Source organism: Hordeum vulgare, chromosome 7H (genome assembly GCF_904849725.1).
Source record: "Hordeum vulgare subsp. vulgare chromosome 7H, MorexV3_pseudomolecules_assembly, whole genome shotgun sequence".
Lineage (NCBI taxonomy): Eukaryota > Viridiplantae > Streptophyta > Magnoliopsida > Poales > Poaceae > Hordeum > Hordeum vulgare.
In genome coordinates this window covers 94268555-94285254 of record NC_058524.1, presented here as the reverse complement: position 1 = coordinate 94285254, position 16700 = coordinate 94268555, and the positions used below count along the sequence as shown (strand labels likewise).

Below are 16700 nucleotides of genomic sequence, written 5' to 3'. Positions count from 1 at the left end.
ACATCACAACAAATAGTAGTAATTGCAAAACTTTTCAGATTTGTTAGATGTGAAGTTTTATCTTTTGGATCATTGTAGTTTCGAAAAAACATCGACACATACCGGAGAGAGAATTATGTGTGTATAAAGTGGGTAGCAATTTTGAACTTTTCTTGGCCGAGCACTTGAACTTCTAGCAACAATTGTTTTTTATTTTATGAGTTTTTTAAATGCTAGAAATGGCGTTGTGTTTTTGTTTCTTTTTTGAACATGTAAATCCTAGGTTTTAATAATCTTCGAACTTCTTTCTTATGTTAATTCTAACTTCACGTTTGTTTTATTTTCTATTAGCAAAGGTGCACATGAAGTCTGAACTCTGTATAGGCTTGTTCTTTACCATCGTGTAACCGTGTAACCGATTTCCACTGCACCTGTTCTCTCAATATCCATTTAAGTGTCCTTGTTAACATTGTATTCAGTCCTACAACTCAATTTGCCCGTCGAACAAAAAAATGTATTTAATAACTGTTGCTTATCTGGCAGGATACAGTGAACAAGCACAAAGGATAAGCATGATTTTGCAATGATAAGAGTATTTTGTACCTAACTTTACATGTCAATTAATCACAACAATATAGTACATCCCTATACACGATATGGCAGAATTAAAGAGAGACGCTATTCAGGTTACTGCAAAAAGGATAGTTTAGAGGTGCGCAACATTTCTATACCAACCACACTACATCATAGCCCATGAGAATGGATAACAGGTGGGGAATACACGACATACCCATCCTTCCACTAAATCATGCGTGCCAATGTTGAGAACAGTACATCCAATCGCCTTTGCAGAGTTGAGGCACAACAAGTGATTTTGATTCCTCTCTCATGGGTTAAGAACTCTATTTTTATTTATTTCTCGCTCATCAATGGCTCCATGTAAAGCTACATAGATCAACCTATTGATCAATGAATTAACATCAGCTACAGCTAGCAAACAATTTATGTCCAAATACTAAATGAGCATGCACCCTGAAGCTAGCCAGAAAGCCATCTCACCAGAGCAGGACACCAACCCTAATAAGATAAAATAGTTGGTTGTCGGACAGGTCAATTGGCAAGTACTTCTTCAAGAATGGGTCTTCACCAGGGTAAGTGTTAATAATATGTGCCACATAAGAAGACTTCTCCTCCTAGTTGAGATTGTGTAGCAAGTATTGTGTATTTCAGGAACAACGATTAATAATTGCGGCTGCCAGCGACCAACCCCGCCACCGTCGCCCGTGGCTACGCTTCCTTCCTTGGTTCTTACCCTTGCTTCAGATTCAGAAACTCCTGCACACCAAATTCGCCATTGAAACCAAACACCACACCAAACTGCTCATAATTAGTTCGCCATAATATCAGGAATAATCATTCAAATAAAATCCCATGAGTATTTTGTGACCACCGGAACAAAATGTCAAACCAGTCTTGAGAAGTCCTTTCCGAAAGCAGGCTAATTTCTGATTTTTTTGCGCAAAATAGAGATGTAATGCCTAACAGATTATAGGTTGCTCTTTGTTAATAAAGGAAATGTATAGGATAATCTAAAGTATTTAGGCATGTTGCCTGCTCATCCTAACCAAGAACACTTCGTTAGCCACTGTTTTTTAATCTATAATAATTAATAGCTCAACAGGTTTGGCAACCTTGGAGATAATCCCTTCTCCCAAAAAAAGTAAATAGAATCCCTCCAATTTCTACAGTCATCATTACAACATGTAATTATCTAAAAAATAATAATCATTTACTGAATGCAAATTACAGAGTCGCCAATCATGGCGTGCATATTACATCAATATTAGCATGACAGACATAAGTACTAAGCATATAAGCACTAACAGTCTATATTATAAGTTATAGCTCTGAATGAAGTAATTGGTCGAGCTACTACAGATGTAGGAATGAACATATATTTGCTAGAACCAAATGATGATAGGATAAATGAAATTGATACATTGCAGGATCTGCTAGCACTGAACTCAGAACAACAGAAGGCGAACTTTGTGCATTAATAACTGAACAAACAACATTGGATTAAAAAAAGCGACTAAGATTGATGTGCACACGTATCTTCTGAAACAATCAGATATCTCACACGGAGTGAACCAAACATCTTCAGTACGTCACCAGCTTAATTACATGAGGTATGCATCATCACCATGTCCAGGATTACCAAAAGGTTGGAGTAGGGTGGTGATTGGAGAAACAAGGGAAGGAAGAGAAGACTTACCCATTTGGGAAGTGCGGGATCCTGCTTCAACGGCACTGACGGGCACATCATAGATCCAGATGGAGATCGAGATTGAGTGGTCCAGTGGAAGAACGGTCGCGTAATCACCGCGGAGGGCCCCATCACCGGGCGTGACTATGGAGAAGGAGCCGACCTCCAGCACCTTCTCGCGGCCAGTTGCAAGCCCTTCGTTGCGAGGTTGGTCTTGGATCTGGGAGAACTACGGCGACGGCGACCTGATGGGGAGGTGTGTGGCCGACAGATATTCTGGATGGGAGGAGAGCGTGGGGTGGCCTCTGGCAGTTCTGGATCAGAAGGATGGGCCGTTCTGGGAGAAGGTGGGTAGTGGGTGGCCGGCGGCGGTTCCAGATCGCGATGCAAGGGCTGGGTTGAGGGTGGAGGCGCCACTGGGTGGAGGTTGTGGGGGATGTGACCGACATCGTTCCAATGGCTGGCACGGTAGGGCAGAGAGGTGAGGGCGGCGGTGGGAGGTCGAGGCAGGCGTGTGAGAGGAAGGCAGATGATGATCCCGGATCCGGTGTTTAGCTAGGCACGGCATTGCCGGAGGTAGGTGGGTGGGTGGGGAGGTAGGGGAACTGGGGGTGAAGTGAGAGGTCGTCATGGGTCCTTTTGCTTGGTCCTCCTGCTGGCCGCACGCCGGCGCGGGGCGCAGCACGTCCGACACGGCGAGCCTCGGGAGGCGGTAGTAGGAGGAAGCCCCGCCGAGGAAGATGACCAGGGCTCCCGCGAGCGCAGCGACTCCTTCGGCCATCTCCGGCGTCCCTTGGACGCTCCGTGCGGAGGGGTGAATTTTTAAAAGCCAAACGTTTTTTCAACTAATTGAAGGACTGCGGGTTGAATTGTGACAAAATACAGGGGTTTTTCTGCGAAATTGCCTCGACGGACGGCAGAAGCGCTCCGCGCTTTATTATTAGGGGAGAAATAAAAACCGTACAAGTGAAGTCGTTCGTCAAAACGGACACCCAAATCTCCACGTGCATGTTTGAGCGTGTACGCGGATAATGTTATGCTACCTCCGTTCCGGTGTATAAATCATTCGTGTAGTTTTAGATCACCGATTTGAGGAATTAAATAGATGTTATATGTCAACTTTATACATTAAATGTATGTCTTTGTATAAAGAAAAATAGAATAAAACTAATTAAATGTACGCCTCACTTTAAATCATTGATTGATAGCAATTTCAAGCATACATTTAAATCCTAAACAAAAGCATCGAACAAGTTTTTCAAATTCAACTATACTCCTCGAAAGTGGCCTTCATCTCAAGCTTTCTCTCCTCGAGTTTGACCTTCTTCATCGCCACATGTTCATCCAGATGGAATGCACCTTAAGCTTCATCTAGTAATGCATCAATGTGAAGGGCTTGCCCTCTCTGAGAGACGATTCTGGCATATCCCTTATTAGGGTATCCTGGAGAGGTGAGTAGACCGGATGGTAACAGAAAGGACAAGTAATCTCCGAGTGGTTTTGATAATTCATAATAATATATATCATTGAACGAATGCCTATTCAAATAATATTTCAGAAAAGATCAATCAGGTATGTCACTCAGATGTGAATGTGGACCCCTCAAATGCAAAGAACAAAGCATTGGAAAAGGCTCCAAGACTACATTTTTTTGTTTAGCGTCCAAGATCACATTGAATTCATAAGAAAACCAATACTATTAAAAATTAATGATGTTTTGATCATAAGTCATTTTCAAGTGCTTAGAGATATTACTTCAAAAACCCTCAACCACACCTCACATTTCAATATGTTCAAAACTCAAAAGTTTATCTTGGTCCCACCAAAATCATCCAGCCCGGGCCCACCAAGATACCCTTGACAGAACCATTGCTTAAACACTATAAACTCAGGGGCGGACTTATGTTGTAGCGAGCGGGGGCCTAGGACCCCACTCAATTCATGGTCCTCCTCGTGCTAGGTCCGATGCAAGCTAATAGGCCCCCAGTCGGGATTTAGCAGTGCCCCCAGTCTGATTAAAAAGCCCAATAAGAAAAGCTAATCACAAAAAAATGAAGCCTGCCGCTTCGACTCTGGGATTAATAGCGAGAAAAACGAAGAGGCAAACCCTGTGCCCTCGGCCGCCGCAGCGCCGCTTGGTTAGAGTTGGATCACATCTACCATTCGGTCGCTCGTCGCCGTCCGCAGTCCGCCGGCAGCAGGCCGACAACAGCGTCACCATTGGCAGCAGGCAGCAGCGGCAGAGCAACTAATCTCTGTCTCGGATCAGGTGTGTAGCCTAGCCAGTCCATGTTATCCTGTGTGTAGCGTAGGCAGCAGCAACAGATCAACTAATCTCTGTCTCTGATCAGGTGTGTAGCCTGTAGCAGGATCTCTTGTTTTGTTCCTTGTCTCTGATCAGATCAGGTGTGTAGCCTGTAGCAGGATCTCTTGTTTTGTTCCTTGTCTCTGATCAGATCAGGTGTGTAGCCTGTAGCAGCAACAAAGCTAATAGCGTCGGCTCATCTCTCAACTGGAGAACTGCTAGTCTGCTACTCAGTCTTGCATCTCCTTAATCTTATCCCCAATTAGTAATTAGTAAACCTCCCCCCCCTAGGTACAAACACTGCTGACTACACTTTGATCCTTAATTTTGCAGTCAGTTCGTACTAATCTTCAGTTGATTCCTTGGTTTGTCTCATATCAAATCAAATGAAAACCTGCAATCAGTTTGTACTAATAGTCTAATACAATTAGTACTTCCATTATTTGACAGGGAAGAAGAAAGATAATGGAGAAATATTTGATAAAGAAATCAGTGAATGCCAACCCCACCACCAGCAACAGTTCAGGTGGTAGTAGCAATGCATCAAAACCTGCAGCAAAACATAATTCTGCTGTGCCTGAACTAGTTGATTTAAATAAGCTCCCTCGGCATTCAACTAAAAGGAAGCGAATGGAAGATTATCACCCCAACCAACGTAACGAGATAAGAAGGAAGTATTGGATTTGGGGACCTAATCAGCCTCGCCAATTGGAATTTCCATACAGGGAGATTGGGAATAAGAAAAAGAAGAGGAGATTCAATCTGGATTGGTATGATGATCATGCTTATTGGCTAGAGTACAGCGAGAAGGAGCACAAAGCCTATTGCTTATGCTGCTATTTGTTTAGGGACAACATTAAAGACATCCACCATGGGCATGATGCATTTGTAGTAGAAGGATTCAACTGTTGGAACAAGACAGAGAGATTTGTGACTCACGTCGGTGATCGTAACAACTTTCACAACAGAGCACTCAAGGATTGCGAGGGTCTATTAAAGCAAGATCAGTCAATCTCTGCAGCCTTGCATAGACAAAGCCAAATTGAAAAGAATGAGCATCTCATCAGGTTAAATGCTGCAATTGATGTTTGTCGATATTTGTTGCATCAGGGACAACCTTTTCGTGGTCATGATGAATCTAAAGATTCTAAAAATAAAGGAAATTTCCATGAGTTGATGGACTACACTATTAAGCAAAATGATGTTGTTGCTAAGGCATTCAAGAATGCTCCATATAATAACCAGATGTTGTCTCCCAAAATTCAGAGAGATATTACCGAGTGCTTTGCAGAAGAAGTACCAGGCCATGTGATGAAAGAAATTGGTAATGGTGTGTTCAGCTTATTAGTTGATGAGTGTAGAGATGTTTCCGACAAAGCACAAATGGAGGTTGTTCTCCGATATCTTGAGTTTAATGGTTTGCAAGCTAAAATTATGAACGAGAACAAATCAGCATATTGCGTACATTGTTTTGCTCATAAACTCAACTTGGTTGTTGTGGCTATTGCAAAGAAGATGTTCGAGGTCGGAGATTTCTTTGATATGGTTTCAGTTTTGCTGAATGTTGTGGGCGCTTCTTGCAAGAGAAAAGACCAACTACGTGAGCATCACCAAGAAGAATTGAGAAAAGCAATAGGATGTGGAGAGATTGCTACGGGGACTGGACTGAATCAAGAATTATCACTTCAAAGACCAGGTGACACTCGATGGAACTCCCATTATAAAACATTGTTGGGTTTGTCCAAGATGTTCTCATCGGTGGTCAAAGTACTAGAATATGTCGAGAAAGATGGCACAGATACCGGAAAGAGGCGTCAGGCTAGAGGTCTTCTAAAATATTTCCAGACCTTTGATTCTGCATTTTGTAGGGGAACGTCGCATGGGAAACAAAAAATTTCCTACGCGCACGAAGACCTATCATGGTGATGTCCATCTACGAGAGGGGATGTGTGATCTACGTACCCTTGTAGACCGTACAACAGAAGCGTTAGTGAACACGGTTGATGTAGTGGAACGTCCTCACATCCCTCGATCCGCCCCGCGAACCGTCCCGCGATCAGTCCCACGATCTAGTGCCGAACGGACGGCACCTCCGCGTTCAGCACACGTACATCTCGACGATGATCTCGGCCTTCTTGATCCAGCAAGAGAGACAGAGAGGTAGATGAGTTCTCCGGCAGCGTGACGGTGCTCCGGAGGTTGGTGATGATCTCGTCTCAGCAGGGCTCCGCCCGAGCTCCGCAGAAACGCGATCTAGAGGTAAAACCGTGGAGATATGTGGTCGAGCTGCCGTGGCAAAGTTGTCTCAAATCAGCCCTAAAACCCCACTATATATAGGAGGAGGAGGGGGAGCCTTGCCTTGGGGTCCAAGGACTCCCAAGGGGGTCGGCCGAACCAAGGGGGAAGGTCTCCCCCTCCCAAACCGAGTCCCACTTGGTTTGGAAGGTGGTGTCCTTCTTCCCTTTCCCACCTCCTTCTTTTTTTTCTCTTTGATTTTTCTTTCAATGCGCATAGGGCTCTTTTGGGCTGTCCCACCAGCCCACTAAGGGCTGGTGCGGCACCCCCAATGCCTATGGGCTTCCCCGGGGTGGGTTGCTGCCCCCCCGGTGAACTCCCGGAACCCATTCGTCATTCCCGGTAACTCCGAAAACCTTCCGGTAATCAAATGATGTCATCCTATATATCAATCTTCGTTTCCGGACCATTCCGGAAACCCTCGTGACGTCCGTGATCTCATCCGGGACTCCGAACAACATTCGGTAACCAACCATATAACTCAAATACGCATAAAACAACGTCGAACCTTAAGTGTGCAGACCCTGCGGGTTCGAGAACTATGTATACATGACCCGAGAGACTCCTCGGTCAATATCCAATAGCGAGACCTGGATGCCCATATTGGATCCTACATATTCTACGAAGATATTATCGTTTGAACCTCAGTGCCAAGGATTCATATAATCCCGTATGTCATTCCCTTTGTCCTTCGGTATGTTACTTGCCCGAGATTCGATCGTCAGTATCCGCATACCTATTTCAATCTTGTTTAGCGGCAAGTCTCTTTACTCGTTCCGTAATACAAGATCCCGTAACTTACACTAAGTCACATTGCTTGCAAGGCTTGTATGTGATGTTGTATTACCGAGTGGGCCCCGAGATACCTCTCCGTCACACGGAGTGACAAATCTCAGTCTCGATCCATACTAACTCAACGAATACCTTCGGAGATACCTATAGAGCATATTTATAGTCACCCAGTTACGTTGCGACGTTTGATACACACAAAGTATTCCTCCGGTGTTAGTGAGTTATATGATCTCATGGTCATATGAACAAATACTTGACACGCAGAAAACAGTAGCAACAAAATTACACGATCAACATGCTACGTCTATTAGTTTGGGTCTAGTCCATCACATGATTCTCCTAATGATGTGATCCTGTTATCAAGTAACAACACTTGCCTATGGCCAGGAAACCTTGACCATCTTTGATCAACGATCTAGTCAACTAGAGGCTTACTAGGACAGTGTTTTGTCTATGTATCCACACAAGTATTGTGTTTCCAATCAATACAATTATAGCATGGATAATAAACGATTATCATGAACAAAGAAATATAATAATAACTAATTACTATTGCCTCTAGGGCATATTTCCAACAGTCTCCCACTTGCACTAGAGTCAATAATCTAGTTCACATCACCATGTGATTCCAACGAATCCAACACCCATATAGTTATGGGGTCTGATCACGTTTTGCTCGTGAGAGAGGTTTTAGTCAACGGTTCTGAAACTTTCAGATACGCGTGTTCTTTACAAATCGTTATGTCATCTTATAGATGCTGCTACTATGTGCTATTCGGAAATACTCCAAATATCTACTCTACTATACGAATCCGTTTCACTACTCATAGTTATTCGGATTAGTGTCAAAGCTTGCATCGACGTAACCCTTTACGACGAACTCTTTAACCACCTCCATAATCGAGAAAAATTCCTTAGTCTATTTAGTTACTAAGGATAAATTTGACCGCTGATCGGTGATTCAATCCTGGATCACTCTGTGTACCTCTTAACAGACTTGCTGCAAGGCACACATCAGGTGCGGTACTCAGCATGGCATACTTTAGAGTCTACGGCTAAGGCATAGAAGACGACCTTCGTCTATTCTCTTTATTCTGCCGTGGTCGGGGTTTGAGTCTTACTCAAATTCACACCTTACAACACAGTCAAGAACTCCTTCTTTGCTGATCTATTTCGAATTCCTTCAAAAACTTGTCAAGGCATGCATCTTGTTGAAACTTCTATTAAGCGTTTTGATCTATCTCCATATATCTTGATGCTCAACGTTCAAGTAGCTCAATCCAGGTATTCCTTTGAAAAACTCCTTTCAAACACCCTTTTATGCTTCACAGAAACTCTACATTACTTCTGATCAACAATATGTCAACCACATATACTTATCAGAAATTAGTGCTCCCACTCACTTCTTTGGAAATGCAAGTTTCTCATAAACCTTGTACAAACCCAAAATCTTTGATCATCTCATCAAAGTGTATATTCCAACTCCGAGATGCTTGCACCAGTCCATTGAAGGATCGCTGGAGCTTGCATACTTGCTAGTATCTTTAGGATCGACAAAACCTCCTCGTTGTATCACATACAATGTTTGCTCAAGGAAACCGTCGAGGAAACAATGTTTTGACATCCTATGTGCAATATTTCATGAATAATGCAGCTATTACTAACATAATTCTAACAGACTTTTAGCATCACTATGAGTGAGAAAGTCTCATCATAGTCAACTGTTTGATCTTGTCGAAAACATCTTTGCGACAAGTCGAGCTTTTCTTAATAGTGACTTATCACCATCATCGTCTGTCTTCCTTTTAAAGATCCATCTTTACTCAATAGTCCTGTGACCATCGAGTAGTTCTTCCAAAGTCTACACTTTGTTTTCTTACATGGATCCTCTCTCGGATTTCATGGCCTCCAGCCATTTGTCGGAATCCGGGCCCACCATTGCTTTCTCCATAACTTGTAGGTTCACTGTTGCTCAACAACATGACCTCCAAGACAGGGTTACCGTACCACTCTCCAGTAGTACGCGACCTTGTCAACCTACGAGGTTTGTAGTAACTTGATCCGATGCTCGATGATCACCATCATCAACTTTCACTTCAATTGGTGTAGGCGCCACAAGAACAACTTCCTGCGCCCTGCTACACACTGGTTGAAGTGATGGTTCAATAACCTCATCAAGTTCTACCACCCTCCCACTCAATTCTTTCGAGAGAAACCTTTCCTCGAGAAAGGATCTATTTCTAGAAACAAACACTTTGCTTTCGGATCTGAGATAGGAGATGTACCCAACTGTTTTGGATATCCTATGAAGATGCATTTATCCGCTTTGGGTTCGAGCTTATCAGACTGAAACTTTTTCACATAAGTGTCGAAGCCCCAAACTTTCAAGAAACGATAGTTTAGATTTCTCTAAACCTCAGTCTATACTGTGTCATCTCAACGGAAATACGTGGTGCCCTATTTAAAGTGAATGCGGTTGTCTCTAATGCATAACCCATAAAGGATAGTGGTAATTCGATAAGAGACATCATAGCATTCACCATACCAAATAGTGCGTGGCTATGACGTTCACACACATCATCACACTATGATGTTCTAGGTGGCATGAACCGCGAAACAATTTCCACATTGTCTTAACTGCGTACCAAAACTCGTAACTCAGATATTCATTTCTATGATCATATCGTAGACAGTTTATCCTCTTGTTACGACGAACTTCACTCCGAAACAGAATTGAACTTTTCAATATTTCACACTTGTGATTCATTAAGTAAATACTCTTGTATCTACTCAAATCATCATTGAAGTAAGAACATAATGATATCCACTGCGTGCCTCAGCACCCATTGGACTGCATACATTAAAATGTATCACTTCCAACAAGTTACTATCTTGTTTCATCTCAATGAAAATAAGGCCTTGCTCATGTGGTATGATTTGCATGTCACCAGTGATTCAGAATCAAGTGAGTATAAAGATCCATCAGCATGGAGCCTCTTTATGCAATTTATACTAACATGACTCAAGCGGCAGTGCCACAAGTAAGTGGTACTATCATCATTACCTCGTATCTTTTGGCACCAATATTATGAACATGTGTAACACTACGATCGAGATTCAATAAACCATTGAAGGTGATTATTCAAGCAAACAGAGTAACCATTATTCTCTTTAAATGAATAATCGTATTGCAATAAACACGATCCAATCATGTTCATGCTTAACGCAAGCACCAAATAACAATTATTTCGGTTTAACACCAATCCCGATTGTAGAGGGAGCGTGCGACGTTTTGATCATATCAATCTTGGAAACACTTCCAACACGTATCGTCACCTCGCCTTTAGCTAGTCTCCGTTTACGCCGTAGCTATCATTTCGTGTTACTAATTACTTAGCAACTGAACCGGTATCCAATACCCTCATGCTACTAGGAGTACTAGTAAAGTACACATCAACATCATGTATATCAAAATATACTTCTTTCGACTTTTTGCCAGCCTTCTTATCTAACAAGTATCTAGAGTTGCTCCGCCTTAGTGACTGTTCCCCTCATTACAGAAGCACTTAGTCTCGGGTTTGGGTTTAATCTTGGGTCTCTTCATTAGTGCAGCAACTGTTTTGCCATTTCACGAAGTATCCCTTCTATCCCTTGCCTTTCTTGAAACTTAGTGGTTTTACAAACCATCAACTATTGATGCTCCTTCTTGATTTCTACTTTCGCAGTGTCAAACATCGCGAATCGCTCAAGGATCATTGTATCTATCCTTGATATGTTATAGTTCATCATGAAGCTCTCACAGCTTGGTGGCAGTGACTTTGGAGAACCATCACTATCTCATCTGGAAGATTAACTCCCACTTGATTCAAGTGATTGTCGTACTCAGACAATCTAAGCACACGCTCAACGATTGAGCTTTTCTCCTTTACTTTGTGGACAAAGAATCTTGTTGGAGGTCTCGTACCTCTTAACAAGGGCACAAGCATGAAATCACAATTTCATCTCTTTAGAACATCACTTATGTTCCGTGACGTCCTCGAATTGTTGTCGCATGTTTTACGTGGTGACCATGTGTATCTAGTAGGATCGCATCTTACTTATGCAAACACCACAACGGAGATGTATGAATTGCTATTTAACCTCATCCAAGGACCTCCTTGGTCAAATCCGATTCAACTAAACTTGGAGAAACCGACACTTGCCAGTCATCTTTGTGCAACGCAGTTACTCGTAGCGATGAAACCAGTCTCTCGTAAGCGTACGAGTAATGTCGGTCCAAGCCGCTTCAATCCAACAATACCGCGGAATCAAGAAAAGACTAAGGAGGGCAGCAAAACGCACATCACCGCCCACAAAAACTTTTGTGTTCTACTCGAGAAGACATCTACGCATGAACCTAGCTCATGATGCCACTGTAGGGGAACATCGCATGGGAAACAAAAAATTTCCTACGCGCACGAAGAACTATCATGGTGATGTCCATCTACGAGAGGGGATGTGTGATCTACGTACCCTTGTAGACCGTACAGCAGAAGCGTTAGTGAACGCGGTTGATGTAGTGGAACGTCCTCACGTCCCTCGATCCGCCCCGCGAACCGTCCTGCGATCAGTCCCACGATCTAGTGCCGAACGGACGGCACCTCCGCGTTCAGCACACGTACAGCTCGACGATGATCTCAACCTTCTTGATCCAGCAAGAGAGACGGAGAGGTAGATGAGTTCTCCGGCAGCGTGACGGCGCTCCGGAGGTTGGTGATGATCTCGTCTCAGCAGGGCTCCGCCCGAGCTCCGCAGAAACGCGATCTAGAGGTAAAACCGTGGAGATATGTGGTCGAGCTGCCGTGGCAAAGTTGTCTCAAATCAGCCCTAAAACCCCACTATATATAGGAGGAGGAGGGGGGAGCCTTGCCTTGGGGTCCAAGGACTCCCAAGGGGGTCGGCCGAACCAAGGGGGAAGGTCTCCCCCTCCCAAACCGAGTCCCACTTGGTTTGGAAGGTGGAGTCCTTCTTCCCTTTCCCACCTCCTTTTTTTTTCTCTTTGATTTTTCTTCCAATGCACATAGGGCTCTTTTGGGCTGTCCCACCAGCCCACTAAGGGCTGGTGTGGCACCCCCAATGCCTATGGGCTTCCCTGGGGTGGGTTGCCCCCCCGGTGAACTCCCGGAACCCATTCGTCATTCCGAGTACATTCCCGGTAACTCCGAAAACCTTCCCGTAATCAAATGATGTCATCCTATATATCAATCTTCATTTCCGGACCATTTCGGAAACCCTCGTGACGTCCGTGATCTCATCCGGGACTCTGAACAACATTCGGTAACCAACCATATAACTCAAATACGCATAAAACAACGTCGAACCTTAAGTGTGCAGACCCTGCGGGTTTGAGAACTATGTAGACATGACCCGAGAGACTCCTTGGTCAATATCCAATAGCGGGACCTGGATGCCCATATTGGATCCTACATATTCTACGAAGATCTTATCGTTTGAACCTCAGTGCCAAGGATTCATATAATCCCGTATGTCATTCCCTTTGTCCTTCGGTATGTTACTTGCCCGAGATTCGATCGTCAGTATACGCATACCTATTTCAATCTCGTTTACCAGCAAGTCTCTTTACTCGTTCCGTAATACAAGATCCCGTAATTTACACTAAGTCACATTGCTTGCAAGGCTTGTGTGTGATATTGTATTACCGAGTGGGCCCCGAGATACCTCTCCGTCACATGGAGTGACAAATCCCAGTCTCGATCCATACTAACTCAACGAACACCTTTGGAGATACCTGTAGAGCATCTTTATAGTCACCCAGTTACGTTGCGACGTTTGATACACACAAAGTATTCCTCCAGTGTTAGTGAGTTATACGATCTCATGGTCATAGGAACAAATACTTGACACGCAGAAAACAGTAGCAACAAAATGACACGATCAACATGCTACATCTATTAGTTTGGGTCTAGTCCATCACATGATTCTCCTAATGATGTGATCCCGTTATCAAGTAACAACACTTGCCTATGGCCAGGAAACCTTGACCATCTTTGATCAACGAGCTAGTCAACTAGAGGCTTACTAGGGACAGTGTTTTGTCTATGTATCCACACAAGTATTGTGTTTCCAATCAATACAATTATAGCATGGATAATAAACGATTATCATGAACAAAGAAATATAATAATAACTAATTACTATTGCCTCTAGGGCATATTTCCAACACATTTTTCTTACACATGATGATGATGATATTAGCTTTAACAAATGGGTTGTCAAAAACCTTACAGAGAAAGGATAAAGACATTGTAAATGCTATTTCAGATGTGGAATCAACTAAACGAGAGTTAGAAAAGCTCAGAACCAATGAGGGGTGGGATTCTCTTATGAAGAAGGTATGTTGTTTCTGTGAGAAGCATGACATTCCAGTGCTTGACATGGAAGATGCCTATGTTAACCCAAAGAAGCCAGGAAAAAAGACCGGAATTAACAATGAGCATTATTATCGTGTTGATTGTTTCTTTGTTGTGCTCGATATATTAGGAGAAGAGTTTAATGACAGATTTAATGAGGTAAATTCTGAGTTGCTTCTATGCATGTCTGCTTTGAGCCCGAGTGATTTATTTTGTCATTTTAACAAGGAGAAGTTGTTGAAATTAGCGAAGTTCTATCCTGATGACTTTAATCACAAAGATATGGTGACTATTGAGCATGAACTTGGCCTCTATATAGATAATATACTCCATGATACAAGGTTTTCTAGCTTGGACAAAATAAGTGATTTGGCTAAACCAATGGTGGATACCAGGAAGCATCTCTCATATCCTTTGGTATATTGGCTTTTGAAGCTAGCTCTAACTCTTCCTGTTGCCATTGCCACCGTCGAGAGATGTTTTTCAGCGATGAAGATTGTGAAGAATGCTTTGCGTAACAAAATTGGTGATGATTATTTGAGCCATAGCCTAATTTTCTTCGTGGAGAAGGAGCTGCTAAACACAATTACCAATGAAGTGATTGTTGATCGTTTCCATAAGATGAAAGATCATCGTGGGAGAAAGGAAATGTAATGGCCTTTTGCTACAGATGAAATACTGGGACATAAAGTGTAAGTTTTGCTTAATTTAATGATAAACTTATGATGTTACTAGTGGATGAAGTATCTTTTGTTTAGAAACTGGATCAAGTATCTTATTATTACAGGAAAAATGCTGAATATTTTTATGAATGAAAAGCGCTAGGCGTTTTTATATGATTGTGCAAACATGTTCATGAGTTTTTATAAATGAGTGCCCCCAGTCAGTTTTTATCCTAGGTCCGCCACTGTATAAACTCGATCTCATCGAAGTGCGTCTGCCAACCTTCTGTAACCTATCAACATCATCTCGGAATTTCCGAGTGGTTTCGATCGGTGCCCGCGAAGTGCGAAAAGTGCTTAGGTCATCACTCATTTCTCCCACCGAGAGGACTCATCCGGTCTCACCGAAAAGCTTAAAGTTCAGGAGTTTTGTACTAGTCGACCTCACCGACTAGTTTTGTCCGGTCCCACCGAGTAGTGCATAAAGTTGTGTAACGGTTAGATTTTTGGTGATAGCTATATATACCCCCGCCCACTCCACCAGCTCAGAGAGAGCAATCAGGATGAAACTACCACTTTCCATATCCATTTTTTGAGAGAGAACCACATACACCTGTGTTGATATCAAGAGGATTCTACTCCAACCTTTGATCCTTGATTTCTAGTCCCCTCAAGCTGCTTTTAGGTCCATTCATTCTCCTACTACCATGTCAAATCCGTGAGAGAGCACCTCAGTGTTGAGGAGACTATCTTTTGAAGCACAAGAGTAAGGAGTTCATCCTCAACGACATCATCTATTACCTTTTGGAGAGTGGTGTCTCATAGATTGGTTAGTTGTCACTTGGGAGCCTTCAAATCTTGTGGAGTTGAACCAAAGAATTTGTAAGGGCAAGGAGATCGCCTACTTCATGAGGATCTACCCTGAGTGAGGCTAGTACTTCCTGGACATAAGCCATGATGGCATAAATAAGGTTGTTTCTTTGTGGAACCTTCATGAGTGGATCCCCCCATGGAATCGTGCAGTCGTTACCCTTTGTGAGTTGAAGTCTTAATGAACATGGACGTACGATAGCACCACCTATCAGACCCACGCCCGCCAATAAGAGTTCTTTGCATCCAAGGGGTTTGTCACCATATCTCCTAGCCATTCCAATCATTGGACTTTTCCTCAAATATACTAGATGAAGGATACTTTTTGGGCATTTATTTGTTGATTCATATTTTTTAGCACTAACCTATTAACCCAGTGACAAGTGTGAGTTGCTATTTTCTGCATGTTTTTGGCTTTTCGGGTTTACAGTACGAAACGGAGTCCAAATACCAAGTATTTTTTTGATATTTTTTCTCGATCAAAAGAAGACCTAGAAGCTTTGGGAGAAGGTCGGGGGCCACACGAGGGTCCCACAAGCCAATAGGGTGCGCCCAGGGGGGTGGGCGCACCCTATTAGCTTGTGGGCCACCCCCCTCGTCTTTTGACTTCTTTCTTTGGCTTTTAAATTTCATATATTCTGAAAACCCTAGGAGAGCTCCCGAAACACTTTTTCCTCCATCGCAAGCTTCTGTTCCATCGTGTGCCCATATGGAGCCATGTTCTGGTGCCCTATTAGAGGGGGGTTGATCATGTAGGGCCTCTACATCATACTTGTTGCTCCCATGGTGATGTGTGAGTAGTCTACGATAGACCTATGGGTCCATAGATAGTATCTAGATGGCTTTATCTCCGTCTCTCTCTATGTTCTTCAATACAAAGTTCATCGCATCTTCACGATGATCTATTCAATGTAATCACTTTGTGCGGTGTGTTTGTTGGGATTTGATAAATTGTGGGTTTATGTTCAGATTATTCATGATAAAAAGTTGAGTCTTCTTTGAAGTTATTTGTGATTCTTATTTGCATGATTATTATAGCTTCATAAATCTCTCTAATCCATTGATTTGGTTTGGCCAACTAGATTGGTCTATTTTCAGTGAGACGGGTGCATTGTAATGGG

General features: G+C 43.0%; 1 protein-coding gene across 1 annotated transcript; it reads left to right on the top strand.

Annotated features, from left to right (window-relative positions):
- Positions 1 to 2391: 2391 nt before the first annotated feature.
- Positions 2392 to 14701, top strand: LOC123408378 (zinc finger MYM-type protein 1-like). The gene is made up of 4 exons (XM_045101501.1): positions 2392 to 2592; positions 4884 to 4886; positions 5001 to 6409; positions 13861 to 14701. Exons 1-4 carry the CDS (start codon positions 2392 to 2394, stop codon positions 14699 to 14701), a joined length of 2454 nt encoding a protein of 817 aa, XP_044957436.1.
- Positions 14702 to 16700: the final 1999 nt, after the last annotated feature.